The following is a 22,796-nucleotide window of genomic DNA, read 5'->3' on the forward strand; positions in this document are numbered from 1 at the left end:
GATGAAAATGAGATTTAAGGTTTTGAGAAAGTGAGGTGCAGGGGTTAGGGTGAGGATGGAATCTCCTCTCAAACTTAAGTTTGGTCCTTCCCTTCGTGATAATGGAGCATCTAAGGATAACAAGCAAGCTTGGAGAGAGAGAGAGAGAGAGAGAGAGAGAGAGAGAGAGAGAGAGAGAGAGCTCAATCTACATCCATATCTAGTACTTTACTATTGTCCATGTACATCATCGGTATTTTATCTTTCAAACAAGACAAATGCAAATAAGTCATAAAATAATACTTACCTTGAGATAATACTGAAGCAGAAGTTTAATTCTCCTTTAAGGGTCTCTTTTCTCTTTTGTCCTCCAACATCTGGAATATGACATAATAGACATACATCTATTGATTTTGTAGTGTCGTATAATGCAGCTGACTGTGTTATACTGAATGGGAGACCTGGAGGCAGCATTCCAATTGATCTGCTTTATATTATGTTATTATTATCTGATGGAATATGGCTGGAAAAGGCATATATATTGTTTGTGGGATTTGATAATCATAAACGTCCTTTAGCATTCACCACAGAGCACTTCACTTGTCCATCCATCAGTCCCCTCCATCAATGTTCAGTAGTGATTAATCCAACGGAATTTTGCAGGAGCGGGAGCCAATCCCAGATGACTGAAGGCAAGGTAAACCCTGGGCAGGTCACCCCTTCACTTTATCATCTGATTTCATGGTATGAGTTTTATTCCTTCAAGAACTTGTTCAGCAGCTATATGTTGATAAAGTACATATTTCAATAATAAAAATGGTTGTTTCTATGCATAAGTGGATCAACTGTAATGACAATACAAACCAAAACAATGAGTTGTTGAATGTTTAGTTGAATTTATAATGCTCAAAAATAATGGAACATTGATATATTTACAGTTCCGGTTGTAGTGTATTCAGTGGCTGTCAGGTAATGGATTCAACAATGTTGGTGGCACAGCACACTGTATCAGCTACTACTTTACCAAAGCATCTAATTTTATGAGACAAAATTGTCCAGAAACAAAGAAAAGTCTTGAAGTCTCATCACTCCTGATTCAATGCCATGGAGGTTAAGTGTAACAGTTATTAAGAATACTTTCCAATTGTATTTGACCTCGTCTATTAAAAACGTTTCTCCAGTTCAACTGAACATAACCACTGGGTTTCAGTTAAGGCATAGCCTTTCGCCTCACAACATTACATAATAATGAACAATGCACTGTATTAACAGTCCCTGCCTCCTTTCAGTGTGACTGATTCTGTATCGACACCAACACAACTGATCACATTAATCTGTGATGTGATCAGTCTCCCGATGTCTTCCCAACTTTGTTGAAGTGTTCCCCTGCTGCTGGTGACAGGACAGAGGACAGATGGTGAGGTTGTGTGTTGAGAGCGCTCAGTGGCTCTGAGTGCAGCTGACCTGCTCTGTGGCAGCTGCTCGTCTCCGGGAGCTGCTGCTGCTGCCGCTGCTGCTGCTTCTTCACCTCTCAAGTGTCAGCGTGTTTCCACCACCAGCCGGGCCAGGACGAGCGGATCTGTCTTGCAGATCTGTCCATATTCCTGAACGTATACTCTTGCACCCCGTCGCGCATCACCCCGGAGCTGCGGATAGCGCGCGGGTTAAGAGACGAGCAGCCTGCAGCAGTCCAGCCTGCACGAGGATCCAGCGCTTCATAGGTGAGAGCGATGAGTGCATGTGTGTGCGTGTGTCCATGTGCGGAATTGGGAATATTTAAATCTTTGTTTGTTTGTTTTTATTCTCTTTTTTTTTTTTTACCTTGTAGGACAGGGCGGTTTGTAACGATGAGGATGAAGTCATCAATTCATGTTTAGCGAACTGCACCGGTCAACAAAGATGAAACAATAAGTGATCCTCGTGTTGTAAAGGCTGTTGTAGCTTGAACCAATATCATTTTAAACAGGGAAATGGATCCGACTAAATTCCTAATTCGTCGATGTTTACATGTTCTTGCCTGCATTACGATTTATTTTACAAATGCAATGCATTTTAGTAGTAATTTGCAAGGTTGCTGTGGTTTGCAGACATTCTATACACTTAAATTGTTACTGTGAAAATTTAAATCTCGACAATTGATGGCAAAAACAAATCTAGCTCCCTAGTAAATGTTGACTTGGGTAAAAAAAAATGTTGTTGACCTGTCTTATGTGCGTGAAATCACCCTCACATTGTAAAGGTGCATTGTTGCCAACAGCCTGGGCTTTTCACTGTACCGGCAGGCTGAACTAACAATGTAGTGTTATATTTACACAAACTGCAGTATCACTGGCTAGTGCAGAAAAGCAGCTGGAGCAGCTGAGTTGTGGCTATTTGCTTCATCAAACCTATTTGCATGTTGAAAAGTCAGGAAATTGGCAGTTGTTTGGAATTAAGACAAAGAGGAGAAAGACAGACAATCAGAAGTTTGAGACAGCCGTGGGAATCTGCATTGTGAGGGTCACCTTTGTCAAGTGGCTCTGTTGTTTCAGCTGCTGCATTACAGAGCACCTGTTACTAAAACCCTCATTGGAACACAAAGGGATTACTAAAGCAAATATATCCCAGCGTATCCCCCAGTTTTTGTTTTTATTGTTGTTTTTTTCACTAACAATGGGCAAAAACTGAGGATTGCATAATTCATATTCTTACACCTGAATGCAGCTTCACAACTTTGCCTTGGTTAATTTGTCTTGTAAATAGAAGGAAATAACTGATCCAGATGTCACCTAGTGAACCAATGATATGAGTGTGTGAGCCTCTGGCACCTTCCCCCAGTCCTGGCAGTCACAATGCACAGTGACGTATCTCCTCAGCTGAGGAGTGTGAGAAAATTTTGAAACAAAGACATGTCTTGGTGTGTCTGTGTGTGTGTGTGTGTACGTGTGTGTGTTTGGGTGTGGAGCCATTGTGTGCTATGGTGCTAACTCTGCAGCATGTGCTGGGGCGAGCGTTCCCATAGCAGTGAAGGGAAGACAAGGGTGCAACAGCTTGACCTTCGTCCATTGAAAATGTGATCTGAAGGGGAACATGGAAACATGATAGGCAATTTGAAAGGTCCATCAATATTATGACTGAGTCAGCAGTTTTGTCTTTGTTTTTTTATTATAATTGTGAAGAGAAAAATCATACTTTTACTTGCATACTGACATGGTTTTTGTACATTTATACGATAAAAAACATCATCTGCGCTTAAGGCACTGTCAAGATGAACAAAAATGAGAAGAAAAATCACGAAGGAGCACATTTATTATAATTTTCTTTTTCAAACTGCCCTTTTTAATTTCCGTAACTTATAGGTTAATCAAAACAGCATGCAATATGTTTCCATCTGTTACATTGGTTTCAAGTAGAGGTTCACCAGAGATGGGAGAGTTTGACATAGTTTGACATATTGATTGTACAATAACAACATGTTGACATTTCAAAGACAATGTGACTGGTGGTGGTGGTGGTGGTGGTGGTGGTGTGGTGTTGGGGGTGGTATAACATTTTTTTATAATAAAGCTACCATATGAATATTAAGTGAATAGAATAGAAATAGGTAAATAGAAATGGAGACAGTTTATGATGCTGCAACTTTAAACCTTTGTGGAAAAACTCTGACAAACTATGCAGCATACTTTATCAAACCTGCAAAGGTCTTCGTGCCTTCGGTCCTGTTGCATTTTCATTTTAGCAGGTTCCTCCTGCGGCACTGCAACTGATGCATAGCTCTCCATCTTCTCCCTCTGCTTTCTGACTGAGTGGACATGCATACTTATCCTACTCAGCTACACCTCTGCTATTAGCAGCTGCACCAAAGTCCTCTGTGATGTGAAGTGAGACGCTTGCATACTAATGGAGCAGGAAGAGGATGTCTCTCAGGCAGGCCAGCACAGTGAGGCCATGGAGGAAACATCAGGCAGCACTACTTAGCTTTTCAGTATCTCAGCATTAGCTCTGGATTGCAACCATTTGTCTTGAGGAATAAAGATTGAAAAAGGAAATCTGTGAAGATGTCATTGGAAAAAGGGGTACATTGATAAGAAAACGTGCGTGCTTGCTTGAACATGAAGACAGGGTTGTGTTTACAAGTGCTGAGTGAAATGTTTTCATGAACATATGCTCTGTTGTTTTGCCATGTGGTTTTATGTTGTAGTTCCCTTCTTGCACCAGTTGCTGTTCTCACTGGGATTAGTACCCCATGGCACCAATAGCTGTCTTCTCATGTCTTCTCATTTGGTTATGAAACACAAATGCTGGTGGCATAGCCGTCGCCATGGTGATGGCATGTCTGTGAGCCTGTGTGGCTGCTGATTCAGAAACGGTGCTTACATTTTGCACCCAGTGAAAAGGGCCACTGAAACAGCCGGGTGAAAGCATTGCCTCCTATGGAAAAACAAAGCAGTGTGCTGTCACATGAGGAACCTCCCGCTGTTCTCATGGCACACAGTGACATGAAATATTAGCAACATTACATCTAAGCACTTATGCAATGAAGAAGTCAAATTCTTCAATAAAACTCTCTGTCAACGACTGTCCACGGCACCAAAGAAGATATGCAATGCACATATTCAAAGATAAATGATCCGTAATCCAACTGCAGGTTTATCTCAATCCAATGGCTCTGATTATCTTACTCCCTGCACCGTCCAGTGAACCTGTCTTCTAAATGCATCTATGGGGCCTTAGCACGAAGCAGGCCAACCTCATTATGCTGAGCAATTACAGTTTGTTGTCTTGCGTTGATCCCTAGGGTCATTGATCTTCTGAAGGTTTATATGAGCCACATGCCTGCATTAGCTACTGTAAATATATATGGTAGCTGAAGATAGATGTGAGAGTGTTATATATGCACAATGTGTACTTAGAATAAAACCTCAGCAGGATTGGCTGAGCAAAGAGTGCAAATCCTCCTGCTGGAGGCTTCGGCTCAGACAGTCAGCTGGATAATACCAAGCTGTTGAAGGATTTTTCTGCCTCCTCCCTGTCTGCGTATACATGCATGTCAAAATCACTATGTCAAATAAGGGGGTGATGGGATGTGGCCCAATGCATATTTAGTGAGTGAGAAGAGGGTTGCAAAGTCAGTATTCTTGTAATCATGTATTTTTAATTATATATCCTATAATGTTTTTGCTTTTCCACAGACTTAGCAATGAGATTAACAGAATATGTTCAGGGTCTGACTGCTTGTACGCCACCAGTACAGTGCTGTTTGGAACCAGGGGACCTAATCGTATCACTGAGAACAACAATTCTTAAAATTCTAACTCCTGCAAAATGAGACCTATCTTGCACACGATGTGATGAGCTTCAGAGTTTGTGTTGATCATTTTAATATTCTATTATCAAAGTTAGACCAAAATGTTCTGAAGCAAATATGAAATTCAACAGGGCAACAAGGCACAATAAAAATATGTATCTAACAAATACAATCAGACTGTGTAGGGAACATACTGTACATAAGATTTGTTTGCATTTTAAGCCCAAACACAACGTATATGATTCAGTTGTTAAGGTATGAGCTAAATCGAAACTTTCCCTTCAGATACAGTGTAGTAAGTCTGTGGTCTGTTTAGCTGAGTTGGCACCAGGACAAAAAGGCTTGATGTCACGAAAAACCTTTTTTGTGGCGTATTTTCCTCGATATACTTTTGAGTATGCGAGTACTAATTTGTGTAGGTTGATTGTCAGTAAAAAGAAGTACATATTTGCTCAGCAAAGTCTCATTGGGTCAAAGAGGTAATCACGTACACACAGTGGGACACTTGGGATGGAGACCTCCATGGTGCTGCCAGAAACCTGGCGCCAGGTGTTGGAGTTTTATGACCTCAGCATGAAAGCAGCAATTACTCTGCCTGTCTCCTCCAGTTTAATATTCATCAACACATGAAATGAGAAGACAGACGCAAGCATTCCCCAGTAAACCTCTGATAGCATGGCAGAGTATATTTTTGGCTCCCAATTAAATTGTCCAACATCAGAATGGATTATATGAGTAACTGCATGGTGTGTGATTAGCGCCAGAAGGAGATGCAACGTATTCTCCAACCAGGAACTAATAGAGCCAAGAGAAGGAGCGACTCCCCGCTGTCACGCTTTAGTTACACTTAGGAAGTCTGTGCGATCATTTCATCTGTGACCGGGTCAGTGCAGAGACCAGCCACCTGATATTGTTACATGTATTGTTAGTCAGAGGGTTATAAGTATTAGGGATGTTTGATACTTCATACTGAACTTTTGTTTCTGATTTAGGCACCTTTTTGTTTTTTTTATTCTACTTTTTCCATACAGCCACTCTTTTCTAGCATTCCTTACATTTATGTAAACATTATGTCAAATTTCTCACAGGCTCATGCTGTGTTTTGGTTAGGCTGCCTTTGTATCATTGCACTTGCGAATGTGAAGAAAATCCATTGAGAGGGTGTCAACACATTGCAGTGCACGACAGCGCATGAAAGAAAACGAGAAAAAATACTCTATTTATTTTGTGGTAATGTCAGAGTAACTTGTCAGTTTTTGAGGCAAAACAAAACTCACCCGACTTTCTCTTTCTGTGGGTCGCAATGACTGAAGCACGCACGCTCGCATGCGCATCCACAGTGGCATAAAACAGCTACGACTCCTTGAGAAAAGAATGGATTGATTCCATGTGTCTGCCGAGCACGGTCCGTATCAAAAGTAGTGGGTGATTAACAGTGAAGAGCACATATTGCATCTGCATTAAGCCTGTTGTGTAACGAGCTCACCAGAGCTGCTGACTGTGCCTCATCCCAAACACTGGTTCAAGAGGATAAATGATACTAAGCTGGTATGCAGATAATCTAACCCCCCCACCCCACCCATTAATTTTATAAATGAATAAATAAATGAATAGATAAATACACGTCATCAACTCCATCATAGAGAGCATCAGTGCACCTTCTTTTCTCCCTTAGTTCAGTTAGTCTGGTAAATGGAAACCTTTAGGAAGTGTACTGATTTTAACTATGATGTTAAAAGAGTCTTGAGTTCTTTGCGGAGGTAATAGATCTTTACAAGAATTTTTTTTTTTTTTACCCAAGGAAAGTCATTTCCCAGCATGATTAGTCTCAGTGTCTACTTCGATGTAAAAGTGTATTCCTCAAAAACCTATGCCTATCAAACTGTTTCTGGCTGTGCAAGAGCTCATTAAAAGTCAGGAATAAATGCCTGCATGATAGAAGGTGCACCAGATGAATTTGACAGATGTGTTCTACCCTGTGCGACACGTCCTCGAGTCCCGGAAATATCTACGATGTGACATTGTGGGAATCTTTCACTTTCACCTGATTTTCTAAATCAAGTTATAGTTTCTCACTTGCTTCTGTTGAGCTGTCAGATTTTTTTCTCTAAATGTGCTGTGTTTCTATTATTGAGATACTTAATAAAAATAAAAAAAAACGTTCCATGTTTTAACTTAATTTTTTTCTGTTTCTCTTCAGGGTTTAAACTGGAGGTGTGGAGAAGAGGTGCGCGAGCAAAGTTTGGACCAGATGCCTGTTTCGCTTGCCGTTTGCAAATACTTTACCGTTTGGCTAAACAGCACACAGCAAAAAGGCTAATACTCATGAACCATTTTCTCATAGCCTTCTCCCAGACACTGCCCACTCATCTAAGTCTTTTGTGAGCCGAGAGAGAGCGCAGACAACATGGCTCTCAGCTTTCAGCCTTGGCCTCCTCTGATTTGGCTGTGCATGGCACTGCTTCTGTGCTCGTCCTTGCCAGTCCATTGCAAACAATGTCCTCGTTTGTGTGTCTGCGAGATCCGCCCTTGGTTCACCCCCCAATCAACCTACAAGGAGGCAACGACAGTGGATTGCAATGACTTGAGGCTGACACATATTCCGAGCAACCTGTCGGTGGATACCCAAGTGTTACTGCTCCAAAGCAACACCATTTCTCGTACCAGTGGAGAGCTGGAGGCACTGTTCAATCTGACTGAGCTGGATCTATCCCAGAATAATTTCAGCACTGTAGAAGCAGTTGGCCTGAGGAGCATGAATCACCTGACCACCCTGCATCTCGAGGAGAATCAGATCACCGAGCTGCCCGACCACTGCCTGGGAAACCTCTCCAACCTCCAGGAGCTCTACATCAATCACAACCAGATAAGCTCCATCTCCCCTCGAGCGTTTGCGGGGCTGCACAGCCTGCTGCGCCTACACCTTAACTCAAATAAGCTTCATGTGATAGACAGCCGCTGGTTTGAAGAAACACCTAACCTTGAGATCCTGATGATCGGGGAGAACCCAGTGATTGGCCTTCTTGACATGAACTTCAGGCCCCTAGGAAAGCTGAGGAGCCTTGTTCTTGCTGGCATGGATCTCACTGATGTTCCAGGAAATGCATTTGTAGGTCTAGATAATTTGGAGAGCATTTCTTTCTACGACAACAAATTGGCCAGGATCCCTCAGCGCGCCCTTCAGAATGTCCCTAATCTGAAATTCTTGGATTTAAACAAAAATCCAGTTCAGAAAATTCAAGAAGGAGACTTCAGAAATATGCTGCGTCTGAAGGAATTGGGAATAAACAATATGATGGAGTTAGTTGCTATTGATCGCTATGCTTTGGACAACCTTCCTGAACTGACAAAACTGGAGGCCACCAACAACCCTAAATTGTCTTACATCCACAGGTTGGCATTTAGAGACATGCCTTCGCTAGAGAGCCTGATGCTCAACAATAACGCTCTGACTGCCCTTTACCAGCACACAGTGGAAGTGTTGCCTAATTTACGCGAGATCAGCCTTCATAGCAACCCACTGCGCTGCGATTGTGTCCTCCAGTGGATGAGCTCCAACAGAACCACAGTGCGATTCATGGAGCCCCTGGCCATGCTCTGCACCACCCCGCCAGAGCTGAGAGGTCATCGCGTCAGGGGGTTAAAGTTACTAGAGTCCTCGGAGCAGTGTCTCCCCCTCATATCTCATGACACCTTCCCCAGCCACCTGAACCTGGAGCTGGGCATGAGTGTGAGCCTGGATTGTAGAGCAATGGCCGAGCCAGAGCCCGAAATATATTGGGTCACTCCTCTGGGAACCAAAATCACCATAGACACTGGGTCAGAGCGGTACCATTTAAGCAGTGACGGGACTCTACGGCTGTCACATGTGCAAGTGGAAGACTCCGGTCATTACACATGTGTGGCCCAAAACACGGAAGGTGCTGACACACGAGTCGCCACCATTCGTATAAATGGCACCCTGCTAGACAGTGCTCAGGTGATGAAAATCTATGTCAAGCAGACCGAGTCTCACTCCATCCTGGTCTCCTGGAAAGTCAACTCCAACGTCATGACCTCCAACCTGAAGTGGGCTTCAGCCACCATGAAAATCGACAACCCACACATCACCTACACAGCCCGCGTCCCCGTGGACGTTCATGAGTACAACCTCACACACCTTCAACCTGCCACTGAGTATGAGGTATGCCTCACAGTCTCCAACGTTCACCTGCAGATGCACAAGTCTTGTGTTAATGTGACAACACGTAGCGCAACCTTTGCCCTGGACCTTTCAGACCAGCACCCAAGTGCAGCTGTGCTGGCTATAATGTCCACCATGCTGGCCTTCCTCAGTCTGGCCACTGTAGGTGTCTACATGGCCCGCAGATGGAAGAGAAAAAACTACCACCACTCCTTGAAGAAATACATGCTGAAGACCTCGTCCATCCCACTTAATGAGCTGTACCCGCCACTTATTAACCTGTGGGAGGCAGAGGGGGAGAAGGACAAAGATGGCAGTATGGAGGGGAAACCCTCTCCAGTGGACACCACACGTAGTTATTACATGTGGTGAGGATTAACTACAGAGGCCCAAAATGCCTCTTCAGTAGCACAAAAGGACACACTTTTGCAATTTTTGTGCAAAAGTCAAATAACGTTGCAAATGTTTTTTTGTATTCTCAGCTTTGCTAATAAGAGGCAGAGTGATCAAGTGCAGGATTTTTATTAGTATAGCGTATCGCCTTGGATTCTTTCTATCTCTTTATTGTACTGGACTCTGAAATGGCAGCTGTATTTAGCCTCCAGGTTGTCTTAGTTGCTTTGCTCTCTTTCTGTGGTGCATTTTTTTTTAACTCACTTTCTTTTGGGTTAATTTGAAAGCAATATGGCCTAATGGTCTTGCAGCATTAGTAGAAAGCAGTGTTTATTTCTCAGTTTTGTAAAACAGTTTATCTGTTGTGCACTGATAGATATCGGAGTTTGTATGAACTCCAATTAAAAGCTGACAGCGGGGTTTAGACTTGTTAAACTGTCTACTGAATGTTAGCAACTGTGCAGTAATGTTGTATCAACTATACCTTTGAGCTCTCATTTCTACTGCAAGAGAATAGGATTTTAGTTTGCTGATAAATGTGATGTTTAATGCTAGAAAAAAAAAACTTCAAAATCATTATTTAATTTTTTTTTATATTAAGTTGCACTAGAAAATTTGGGTCATTCCAAGTCTTTTGTTTGGCTAGACCTTTTTGCTTATTGCTTAGTTTATTTTCACATGCAGTATGTATTGTTGAAGTAAAATAAAGTTGGGTTTTTTTGCAGATATTCAAGCTTTATTTTTCCTACATCCTCATGTTATGTTGTCCTTAATAGACTAGTAATCTCACCTCTTGATGAGAAATGTCATTAGTTTTGTGAAACTGGAACTGCAAACTGTGCTGCCCCCTGGCGGATGCTACATATTACAACATGCAATCCGTCAGTTAAAAAAAACGATTAAAACCAAAAACTTGATCTGGTTTGATTTCATTTATTAGTACTATTTAAAAATACAAATGTTTCTTTATGAAAAACTGCACAAATAAACAGATCTTATCACATAAACCCACTGAAAGGCACTGACCAGGTCTCACGCACGCGCACACACCGAAGCCTTGTTGATTCAAACCATGATGTTTCTCATATTTAACCACTACACCACTGTGCCACCCCCATGCCTCAGTGAAGCATTTCTCCACTTGTAAAAAAAACAAACAACCTTCTCATACAAAACTGAGACAACAAATGTTTCCCTTCATTTCTCCAGAAAATGTCTTACTAATGCATCAAAATCCAAATGTTAAAAGCTCCACCATTATTCAAAGAAATAAAACGGGACTTCTTCTCAATTCATTCTCCCTCATATGCATGGCAACAATAGGAGGTCATGGAACTCATCGTTTCAATCACAAAATCCTTTTCCAAGTTCGTTCTGTGGTTTGGAAATCAATGTGATTAAGAGAGTCTATTCAAGATGTGCAGGTCAGGTCAGGTCATCGTTCGTCCTGAGAAACGCAGCGAAAACCAAGATTGGAGGCTGAGCTGTCCGGAGTGTTTTGACTTCGAGCTGCACATCGGTACCTGTAACAGTAAGACTGGCGGCGGAGGGAAAGAGAAGAAGGAAACTTTATATCATTTAAGATACATTTTTTTTCCCACCAATAAAACCTGCAGTATATTAATTAATGCTTTCAAGTTAAAAATGTGCTTGATGGTTGTCTCCTGCATCCTTGCATGTTTAACTGATGAAATAAACAGATCTCTGCATAAAAAGAATATTTGGCTTTGACTTGGGTAATTCCCATGGAAACAAAAGCTGGTGCAAGCGAGCAGAAATGGTCACCAGTGGGTGGATATCAGTGGAGGCAGAGAACAAGTGATGAGGCAAACACTAACAACTAAGACCTGAGAACAAACATGGACAAAAGATGAAATAGGAGAGGGAGTATTTGCAGTTCATTATAAAGCAGGTGGACAGTAAGAGAAAGCTGCCCCCATCTCAACAGAAACACTGATGCCAGATTTGTTTATATCGTTGATATATATGTTAAAAAGCACCAGGACTGCCTCGCTTACCGGAACGTTTCTACTTATTGATCAACTCAAATAGCAAAGCATCCTTATATTGCAAATCCAACAAATCGTGAGGTTATTATAATATTTGAAGTCATTTGGTCTTCACAATGTTTCAAAACGCATGTTTTACAATCTAAACAATATAATCCATGTTTGCAATCATCCAAACCACTAAACTATACCATTGAAGGTGTTGCAGTTGTGTTTACCTTGTGGCACATGTATGATCCTCCTTTCTTCACTTTGTCTTTGCCTGAAGGAGGACCAGTCTGGAAGCAGGAAGAGACAGTGTAATAAGAAGATAGATACGATTGGGGAAAAAGCATCACTGTACAGTTATGTGTGCCTACTGGGTTGTATTTCTGCTCTGCAGTGTGATGCACAGTCCACCAGTCTGAGGTCCATTCCCATGCGTTCCCCACCATGTCGTACAGGCCAAAACTATTGGCAGGAAAGGACTTCACCTGCAGGGTACGGGAACAATGACATCACATTAATGCCTTCATGTTGGGCTTCTCTATAAAGCACCAAGGAATGACTGCGTTGTATTTGGTGCTATATAAAGTTGAATTGAATTGAATCATCTCTTATTTTAAATATGACCAATGTCTAAGGCTCATGTTCGTACTACCAAGTATATTCTGATGTTTTTTCCTTCGATATGCTTTTATTTTCCAAACCTGAGCTGCTTAAACTGCATGCTGTATGTAATCCATAAGAGCCAAGCTTATCAATGAATAAATAGAAAAATTATGTCAAGTCTGCATTATGAGCCTAATAATGATCATTTGGAGTCATGCTGTTCATTGGTTTCATCATCTTGGCCAAAAACAGCTTTTTTCATACGTATGAGTGCATCTCTCTGAAAAGTCTCAAGTCTACAAAGTTTGCAAAAAAAAAAAAAAAAAAAGTTAAATTCAAACTCTGTAGTATTTGAACTCTAGATTTTCCAGAATGTGATTTTAGCAAAATACTGAATGAGTACACATGAGAAACTGTTAGTAGAAAGGACGGCTTTGTGATCCAAATGAAATTTACCTTTGTGTATAACATATATATTTAGCTTACAAGGTCAGAAAGATGCAAACGTATTTCAACTGACCTCAAAGACTAGGTAAATAGATTTATGGTTGACTCTAAACTCATAATTGATTGGTGTTAAGATTGCATTTTAAAGCCACTATGGAGGGAAGGAGATTTAATTAAAATCATATAATAGAAACTGTGAACCCCCAGTGGGATTTAATCAAAATCTAAAATGAGCTCCAATCTCCTACAGTATTTATTTACTGTGAATTTTAGTAGCGTTGCCTCAATAAAACAGGTCATCCTTTAACAGACTCATCAGTATGATGGCATCTCTTCTTGCTCTCCTGTCCGCCATACCGGTGAAGATTTGATGAATCCATCTTCTGCAGAGTTGTCAGTGGGGAAGTCCCCCTGCCAGAGGTTGGCATAGTGCTGTCCTTTAGGGTTTAACTTGTTTCCCCAGGGGTAAAGTCTACACATAGAAGCAACACATCTTGAAGTTAAACCGAGATGTACTTTATATCCAGATGATTATGAATGCCTCCACATATTGGCATGTGTCAGTGTCTCTTCATGAGGAGAAATTTCACCTGTCTTTGAGCCCCCCCCTGCAGGCATATTCCCATTCTGCCTCTGTAGGAAGCCTCCTGTCGGCCCAGGAGCAGTAGGCAACAGCATCTGCCCAGGAGACATGCAAAACAGGATGATCCATCCTGTCGCAAAAAGAAGTAAAGTTGATTACTGAGCTTTTCTTTAATTGATCTATTCTTGCGTTTTCCAAAAGGCATTTCAAAATTCAACAAAATAAATAAAAGACTTGACGCTTAGACATACACAGTGTCATTCTCAAAACATAGTGCTCTTACTATATACACCTGTACAGTTGGACATGTCTACCTGTCTGTGATGTTGGAGTCTGAACCCTCAGGATGCTTCCAATTGGCCCCTTTGACTGGGAGCCACCAGGGGGCAGCAGCCACCTAAAACAAAGTAATAGACCCAGCGTTTAATGACTGATGAGGGTTTTCTCACGTCATGCCAATTGTTTATTTAACACACCTCCAGAGTTCCTACAAGATAGTCTTTACAGGAGAGTAGTGGTACTAATGGTTTCCAGCTCTGCTGCACTCAAAGCGACACAGCTCCTCCGCAGTCACATGACCAGGCTGCACATGACAGCTGAGATGAAGCAGTGAAGTTCCCACAGTCTCACTAGAATCTCTAGAAGGCCTGCTTTGGGCTCTTTTCTCCTACAACTTGTTGTCAACACTCTTTGAAGACTACATAATCATCTTAGTTTTTACAGATCAGGGGTTATCAGTTAGTGGCACAAATTACTAGAACATAAACAAAAAAAAAAAAGCAAAGTAAAATAAAACATACAGGCCCTCGCTTAAAAAAATCTTCACAGAATTGGATTAAACCACTGCTCTGTGTTGAAAAGCTAAATAATTTTTATTCTATAATATAATGCAAAATCTTGAATGAAGTCTCCTCTCTTTCCTCAATACAGGCAGCAAAACAACAGCCCGGATAAACTACAAGCATACAGAAAGAACGTCATTTGAAAAAGCTTTAAATATCGTAGATTTCCATGGCAACCTCAAACTTAGTGTTCAGTCATTTTTTTGCGATGCTTAAACGTATTCGCATGTTGTGTCATATGTGAAATACTAATAGAGGAAAAACTGTTAATGTGTGCATAGATTTTCAAAGTAAACCGTTGACTGAGTAAATGTACTTACTGCTTCAGTGATTTCATTTTTGACTCGCTCACTTAAAATGCCCTCAAATACAAACGAGTCTCCAAACTTTTCTGCCTGAAATAAGAAAAAATAAATTAAAAAAAGGAACATTATGAGCAACTGAGAATAACAGTGTGATTTAATCTTGAGCTGCTGTAATGATCGGATACCTCTGTAACATATCCAGTCGCAGTGACGAAGCTCTGGAACTGTTGGTTGGTGACTTCCTGTATGTCCATGTAGAACGAGTCCACATGCACCAGCCTCTGAGGACCTTCTCCGTCTGCAGGAATGGCTGGGTCATTTGTTCCCATCAAGAACTCTCCTCCAGAAAGCTGAACCATCTGCAGTATGCAAACAATCCTCATTTTAACCCCATACCTCACAAATAGACAAACTGTCCATCAAATCTGAAGAATGAGCAAGCGCAGTGTGTCAGCACTGATTTTTAGGAAGACAATTCAGATTGTCTTTTCAAATAAAAAGAAATTCAGCAGGACAAAGCGTTAATTATAACAGAATGATGGATTATCTTAAAATAACCAAGAAAAACTCCTAAATCATTCCAAAAACCTATGAAACGCCCTTCTGCAAACTCAGAAGATATTGTGAAAGAGTGAAAACATAATTAATCTTTAGTCACCACAAGCTAGAATGTTTCACGTCATCTTGCTGCAGCTTGATATATTTATGAGATCAAATCAGTTTGAAATCAGATGATTATTCATCACTGCCGGCTACTTACATATTTGTGTTTAGAATTATCATTGTGGAACATCCAACTTAAACAGTTGTACTGTCAATGTTGTTTGGCCGCGTTATTATTGACATGCATGCTTATTGCTGATGCCGTCAAATAACCGAGTCTGTTACCGAATACAGTCGGAGATTTTTCAGCACAGAGCTGGATAGGTAAAAGCTGGCAGTGACCTGAAATGCCTCTTACCGTCACTAGAAATCCCAATCTGATTAGGGAAGCTTGTTGAGGGATGCACTGCTGTATCAAGCACAGAATCAAGAGAAAGTACTCTATAAATAACACAAGAGCAACTGTGGCAACTGTGAAACTGCAGCTTGGACATTTGAACTTTGAACAGGACCAAATTGGAGAAAATATTAACAATATTTGTCTGAAAAGGACTGAATATGTCCACGATTCTTGAAAATTGCCTCATGATCTGTGGACAAACTGTAGATTATTTCCATGGACATTTTAGTGTAGCGTGGAGGAGATAAATGAAGTTAACACAAATTGTTTTGAGCTTCATTATTAAAATGCTGAGAGATCAAAATGACACACTGGATGCTTAATCAACATGAAGTCACTCTGATATGTTTTTTCTCCGTTAATACTTACATGAATTATCAACACAATCAACATTAGAGTAATTAGTTTCCCCCTCATTTGTTTATTTATTTTTTGTTAAATCAGTTGTTATGATGTTCATTAGTAAATGTTTCATGCCCAAAGATTTTCTTTCTGAACTTTTACAGATGAGGCTCATCTATCCATTGGATTTCAAATGTTTATGCCAAAGTCTGGGTATCTTTAATTTAGCAATAAATTGTAGAAGAGACATGATGAGAATCAGATCACAAAGTTTTAAAAATGCCTCTAAGGAAAACAAAAAAGCTTCAGTATGACTTTTCATAACAGCACAAGATCATCTAACCCAGTATTGTCCAGCTGTGGTCCAAGAGGGCCATTGTCCTGGATCTTTTAGATGTCACCTTACGCCAACACACATGATGTATGTATGTATGTATAATGCATAACGCATGTATAATGATGGAATCTGTGAGTATGGATACATTCCTCAGCAAAAACTTATTCAGGAAATGTGTAACAAGTAGCCCTTTGTTTCAAAGTTCTCTTACGGCACAATGTAATATTTAAAGTTTCGTGTGAATGAAAGATAAACAGAAGGAGACAAAAACACTGTGCCATCTCAAAGGCCTTTGTTTGTGAAGAGTTGTTGGTATACCTAACAAAGAAAGTTTTTCAACTTGCCCCTGTACATCTTAATGGGAACACATTGATTTGGATAGAGCAATGTCAAAGCATAAGCCTGTGGCCCGAGAGATCAGCATTAGCGTACAACAGTAACGCACATGCAAACCTATCTCTGTGGACCTTTAATAACTTTGTTGATTGTTCTGTTTTGTTTTCTGAAGACTATCGAAATAAATAAAATAAATATATCATCAGAACATACCGGACTCAGTAGTTTGTTGGCATCACCTCCCAGCACCGCTCCATTGGAGTCTTTGGAGTATTTGACAGCTGGTTCTGCGGGCTCTGTACCCTCCTCCACCGGCTCCCGGGCTGCAGCGGCGGCGGCGGCTCTCTGCAGCCTGTCACAGCCGCAGCCTGCTGCTCCCTCTGGGGCGACGGGCTCCTGCCCGGCCCCACAGGAGCTCTGAAGGCCCCACACTTTGTTCAAACACCCGAAGATGATGAAAAAAGCCAAACAGCTCACCATTTTGGTCTGTAAACACACTGATCAATAGCCAATGTCTGTTCATGCTTCTGGGACACACACTTCCGCAAAGTCACGTGGTCAGTCAGCTGGATGCAGTGACGTCATTTTAACTCTTTCTTTTTTGGCATGTTGAAATATAAGTTTTATATATATATATATATATATATTCGTGTTATTAACAGCAAATTCATACACGGGCTTGCAAAAGACGCCTTTTAGTTGTGTTTGGGCGTAAATTAATAATTCATTTAAAAACTGCATACACCGTTTATTTAACAAAAACCATTCTTTTTCTTTTTTTTTTTCACAGTTCACTTCAGACTTTTTTTTTTTTTCTACTCCACATACTTCTAGACACGGAACTGGTGGGGGGGCTGTTTTAGTGGGATGCTGAGGCAGCTCGGACATTATTTGCCAGCTCTCCGCAGCTCGGTGGCGTTCTGAGGAGAAGAGGTGGCAGGGAGCCAGCCCGGACAGTGAAATTTGCCTTCAGCGAGCGAACCCGCCGCCGAGCAAAGCTGCTGCGGAGCTGTCAAAAGCCTGGACCCTCACAGCCGCTGACGGAGGAGGCGGAGGAGAAGGGAGTCATGCTTTCTTCTGGCCGAGAGAAAGAGCTGAACATCTGATTGTTTCCCAGCCGAGGTAAAGTTGCAGTTTGCCATCATCTTCTTCTTCAAGTCTGTCTTCTACCTCTTCTTCTTCCTCTTCTTCTTCTTCGCGGCGCAGAAACACACTGGGTTCTCCTTAAATGGGAAACAAAATGCCCCACATCTCCGGACAAAAAAACCGGCGGGGGTTTGTCGTTTACACAGAAAAGTCCAGAAACAGGGAGTGTGTTCGGGCGGCTGTGAAAACTGAAGCTGGGTGTGTTTTTCTCAAGTTTCAAGTGTTCGTCCGAGGATAAACAAACAATCTCGGGGCGATTATGTGAACTTCTGCAGCATAATCGCTGTCCACTCCATTATTGACGCTGGTATTAAGTTTTAATTATCCATATCAAAGCCACAGTAAACTGTTTTGGGGTTGGGGTTTTTTTGTGCTTCATTGAACACCTTCTTATTTCTGCTTCAGTGGCGATGACCTGTTGCAGGTGCATGAAAAATGCTACAAGCGCCACCTCTCAGCCCCGAACACCAACAATCTACAGTAACATCTAACCACATTTTCTTTTCCCTGTCCCTTATGCAAATCCATGCAGTCAGACAGTAGCATCAGTTCAGTCTCCTCCTCTCAGGGAAATTTCTCTCCCACATTTGTACTGTACTCTGTACTGTACTGTGAGCTGTGCAGCTCTGGCTGGATACTACATGAGCTTATTATAATACCAACAAATGAACACTGACTCTGGAATACACCTTGTATCCGTTGGAGTTCTTCAAATTTGCCCTTAAAGTATACATCTGTTTTACTTAAAGGCTTTAGCTGCTTTTGTGTTGGTTCTATGTCAGTTGTAAGTGATGTTAACCTATTTTCAATACAAATATTGATGCTGGATGTTCCTGTAACTGGCAATGCTCAAGGAACAGTATCAATATTTCTAGAGACATGCCCAGTGGTGTGGAGGTTAGCATTCCCGTCTCACAGTGAAGATGTCCACAGATTGATTCCAGGCTTAGGGGCTTCATGCAGACTTCATCCACCTTTTCTGTGTGTTCATTGGTTTGCTTCCACAGTCCCAAATAATACATTTGAAATATATATATATATATTTTTTTTTCTAAATTGCTTGTATGTGTGAATGTGTGTGATTGTCTCTCTGTGTGTGCTCTGTTATGGACTGGTAATCAGTCCCGGGTGTACCCTGCCTTTGCTCAATGTCAGTTGAGATCATCTCCAGCCCCCCAGCTTGGCTTTATGCAACCTTAAAGTTGGTTTTAAAATGAGATGGAAGAAGAGTGAATGTCTGGATCGCTTATAAACCTCACTGATGGAAATGCAAGTGGTTAAATGATTATTCCCGTTTTTTCATTGCAGATTATCACATCTCAAAATTGTATCATCCCAAAGTGTCTGTAAATAACCTTAGGTGTACCAGTAATCCTCCCTTTTCTCTCCTCTCAAGGTGTTCCCCAGCTTGTGTCAAAAATGTCAGATAAGATGTCCAGCTTCTTGCACATCGGGGACATCTGCTCCCTGTATGCGGAAGGATCAACCAATGGTTTCATCAGCACCCTCGGGTATGTCCTCTCACTGGCTGCACATCATGTGTGAGATCTCACATCGCACCCCTCTCCCGCTGCAAGACTTGAAATGACCCTCTGAGTCGCACCAGCAAACCACTTCCCTGTAACAAAGGCATATGCTTGTCGTCGGTGAGAGAAAAAGGTTAAGTAGCTTAAGAGAGTTCAATCGCCGTAATTGTAGTTTATCTGAATAGACAAAGATATGAAAACATTGAAAGGCCTTTGAAGTAGCGATGACTGACCCCCACCAAAAGGAAATGTTGGGGTGGCAAATGCTGATAAAAGCTTGTGTTTCTGAGAGTGTCACAGGAGTGGGTGTGTAGGGTAGAGAAAAAAAAAAGCATTGAGGTGGTTCTCATGGTAATGGTTAAACCCAATTTGCATGCCACTCATTCGCCCACTCAGCCACAGCAATATATTCCTCCCGCAGTTCAGCTTCACATATCTAACATATGTGGCGCTGACTTTCTAGAAGCATATCTATTATATTGCTCTGTCTGCTGGGATTGAAGAGTGGCCTAGTGCATGATTCACTGGCCCTTAACATATGACTAAAATATCACAAACGCAATGATGATTCATATTGTCTGAATCAGACTTTTCTTCTTTGTTCTGAATGTAAACGAGACAATTAAAGAGAGTGAGCAGTGATGTATGGCGGTGCAACTTAAGGGATGTCCGTAGGAAGGTCAGGTATATTGTGACTACTCTTGGTAATGGTATCGCAGATATCAGCTTAGTGTCCTGTGCCCCCCACCGAGCTCATGAAAAATGGACAGACCACAGCAAAGCCTGAGTCACTGTACGGACCCTGTGGCCTTTCTCCAGTTCAAGTGCTTCACAGATAGACATACGCTGATAAACAAGCTTATTTCCAAAATTGTAATGACAGTTTGGAACTGGAATCATCTTCTCCACATACAAACGCCAAAATCGGCCGCATTTTCCAGATCATTTGATTCTAGGCAATGATGGATAAGAGATAAAATACACAACTTTACTAATCGAGCACATTTCCTTCATGTTTAGGAGCTCGAAAAAGACGTTTCTGAGCAAATAAAACGTTTAATATGTTTTAAAAGGGCTGTTTTGTATGGTGCTTTTCAAAGTGGGGCATGTCCTGTTGGTTCAGAGGTGTAAAAACAAACTTGCGTTATTAACTGACCACTTCGAAAGCAAGTTCATCCTGCGCATGTACACATGACCTCGCAGTTCTATAATTTCCTCAGAACAAGCTTGATTCTTTTCTCCAACTTCACAATCCCGTTTGTTGAGGTAAAAAAGGCTAGATAGGTTTATTTGGACAACTGCAGACACTGTTGGAAAAGGCCAGAAGTGGATGTGGGATTTGGCCGATGTCCAGACAAGTGTTATTCTAAACCAGTAAAAGCTAAATTTGTCACCAGAAATTCTTGTCTGCCCTGTGGTCAGATAATCTAGAATATTTCCTTCTTGTTGTCGAGGGGGAGGGACAACAGGCCGCAACTTTATGCGAGGTTTTGGTGAAAACAGGAAACATCAGTAGAGATTTGTATACCCAGAGGATTTTTGTTGTTGGAAATACTTTGTTTTTGCCCACTATAGTGTTTAAAACACACCCAAACCAATTTACCCTCAAACCTACTATGATTATGGAGACGCAGGGCCCTAGTGTGCAAGAAAGAAATGGCACATCTGCAAAAAGGACTAACTTATTTATAGTGCTCGTGTTGATTAGTGTGCTTATGCATGCTATTCCTTAATGTGGCCATAAAATATTGATAAATGCAATGTCTGATCTTCATTACACTGATGTGTTTTTAAAAAGGCCAGAGAATTTATTTTCACCGAAAGACTGCAGTAATTCTACACAAGCAGGCAATTTTAAGGAATTTGAATGTGGCTAATGGTTCTTTCCTGTCTACATTCTGCTCATTTCAATCTTTTTGGAAATCATTGCACTGCCACCAAAATCTTAAGGCACACATGTTTAGAACAACAAAATGAGCACAATTCAACTTAAAGCACACGTGTTTGCTGTTCAGTGCTTGGTAGCTTTGGAGCACTTCACTGAGAGCGCTTAAACATTCTGAGAGTTCATAATTTATATGTTCTCTTTCGACTGCTCCCTCCAGGAGCCGTCACCTCCATCCCTTCTGACGTCACACCAGCCATCTCCATGGCCTCCGTGTTTCATATTGTATAAAAAATAAAATTGCCTTTCAAAAAAAGAAAACAATCATCACAGCAAACCAGTGCAGAAATCATCAAATAAGAAAACAAGTAACAGTAAATGATTTGTATGATTTTGTAGGGAATAATTAGCGTTTTGGTTTAGAAATATCAAAAGGCCTAAAAAAAAAAAAAGAAATATAAAAAAGAAAATTCAGATTTCACTCATAACCTGAAGGATAATCCAGAATGTTGCAGGAGGTGTTGCTTAAAGCAAAACTACTCAATAGAAAAGCTGCCTGTGGTGGGCAGGTGTGTGCATTGTACCATGAAATTAACAGCGTGATTATGTGGTCAATATTTACAGCTTGGTGGATGACCGTTGTGTCGTTCAGCCCGACGCCGGAGACCTCAACAACCCCCCGAAGAAGTTCAGAGGTAAGAGTCAACTCTCCTTTTAATCACAGACTGCAGTCTGTTTACAGCGAGCACGCGGCGGCACACACTGCTGAATGTGTTCTGTTGTGTTCCTTTGGTGACAGCCATAATATCTCATCCCTCTGGACTTCAAACAGGCCTGCCTTTGTCACTGTTAATGGCATGTGCCTGTGATTTTGTGTATGTGCATGGTTATGCAATCAAATCCTTTGTTCATGAGTGGTGTGTGTGTGCGTGCTCATACACATCTGTGGAGGTAGAAGGCGATGCGCCTCTAATGTTGGTTTGTTGAGAAACAACATGCTCGAGGAGCTGCTCTCTAAATAAAAGTCTTGACATGTTTCTTTGCGTGAACCTGCTATTTTTAGCTCGCATGCAGGAAGTAGAACTCATGACCCGCAGTTCTCAGGCTAGAGGTTTCAATCCCTGCGGAGAGGCCTGCCTCCACATTGTTCAAAGACTACGGCTGTTTTGATGGTCCATGTCTAGTTCATAGATGTAATTTTGCCTTTTCTGCGGACAAGTGGTGAAACAAAAAGAGCAACGCAACGGTTAGATGTCTAGTAGATCATTTTGGTTTAACTAATTGAGGATGCATGTACAGAAATCATTTGTTGAATGCTTTAAGATATTAAAAGAAAAGATTCTACTGCAACTTTGACATATTTTATTGGATTGCCATTTCACAGATGACCAAGTGAGAGAGACAGTGATTATAAGAATCACTAAGTAATCATCATTAGGATAATCAAACAAATTACTCCCCCTTTTTTCCCCCCTTGAAACATTTTCCTTTTCCAGGCTTGTCACAGTGAGGTCTTGCTGTTTCTCTGTCGGTTGAAAACTAAAAAATCCTAATTTACAGTCACCAATTTACAGTCCTGTGTGTCAATGTGGCGGTCACAAT

The 22,796-nt window shown here is 41.3% G+C and overlaps 3 protein-coding genes across 3 annotated transcripts in view; 2 read left to right on the forward strand and 1 right to left on the reverse strand.

Annotated features, from left to right (window-relative positions):
• The first annotated feature begins 1,422 nt into the window (after positions 1-1,422).
• LOC308108834 (leucine-rich repeat neuronal protein 1-like) lies at positions 1,423-10,563 on the forward strand. Its single transcript, XM_080462094.1, has 2 exons — positions 1,423-1,700; positions 7,467-10,563. Exon 2 carries the CDS (start codon positions 7,674-7,676, stop codon positions 9,819-9,821), a length of 2,148 nt encoding a protein of 715 aa, XP_080318220.1. The 5' UTR covers positions 1,423-1,700; positions 7,467-7,673; the 3' UTR covers positions 9,822-10,563.
• Positions 10,564-17,197, reverse strand: sumf1 (sulfatase modifying factor 1). The gene is made up of 9 exons (XM_080460793.1): positions 16,851-17,197; positions 14,805-14,978; positions 14,635-14,709; positions 13,787-13,869; positions 13,480-13,602; positions 13,247-13,361; positions 12,211-12,324; positions 12,070-12,129; positions 10,564-11,379 (listed from the first exon to the last, which is right to left on the reverse strand). Exons 1-9 carry the CDS (start codon positions 17,115-17,117, stop codon positions 11,278-11,280), a joined length of 1,113 nt encoding a protein of 370 aa, XP_080316919.1. The 5' UTR covers positions 17,118-17,197; the 3' UTR covers positions 10,564-11,277.
• A 296-nt stretch (positions 17,198-17,493) lies between these two features.
• The window catches only part of LOC308108530 (inositol 1,4,5-trisphosphate-gated calcium channel ITPR1), a 67,660-nt gene continuing 62,357 nt past the window's right edge, over positions 17,494-22,796 (forward strand). The window contains exons 1-3 of the mRNA XM_080461566.1: positions 17,494-17,759; positions 19,180-19,294; positions 21,819-21,889. Of these exons, the coding sequence (XP_080317692.1) occupies positions 19,203-19,294; positions 21,819-21,889 (163 nt within the window). The 5' untranslated portion in view covers positions 17,494-17,759; positions 19,180-19,202. The remainder of the gene's footprint in view (positions 17,760-19,179; positions 19,295-21,818; positions 21,890-22,796) is intronic.

The sequence above is a fragment of the Lipophrys pholis genome, assembly GCF_963383615.2.
Source record: "Lipophrys pholis genome assembly, chromosome: 4".
Lineage (NCBI taxonomy): Eukaryota > Metazoa > Chordata > Actinopteri > Blenniiformes > Blenniidae > Lipophrys > Lipophrys pholis.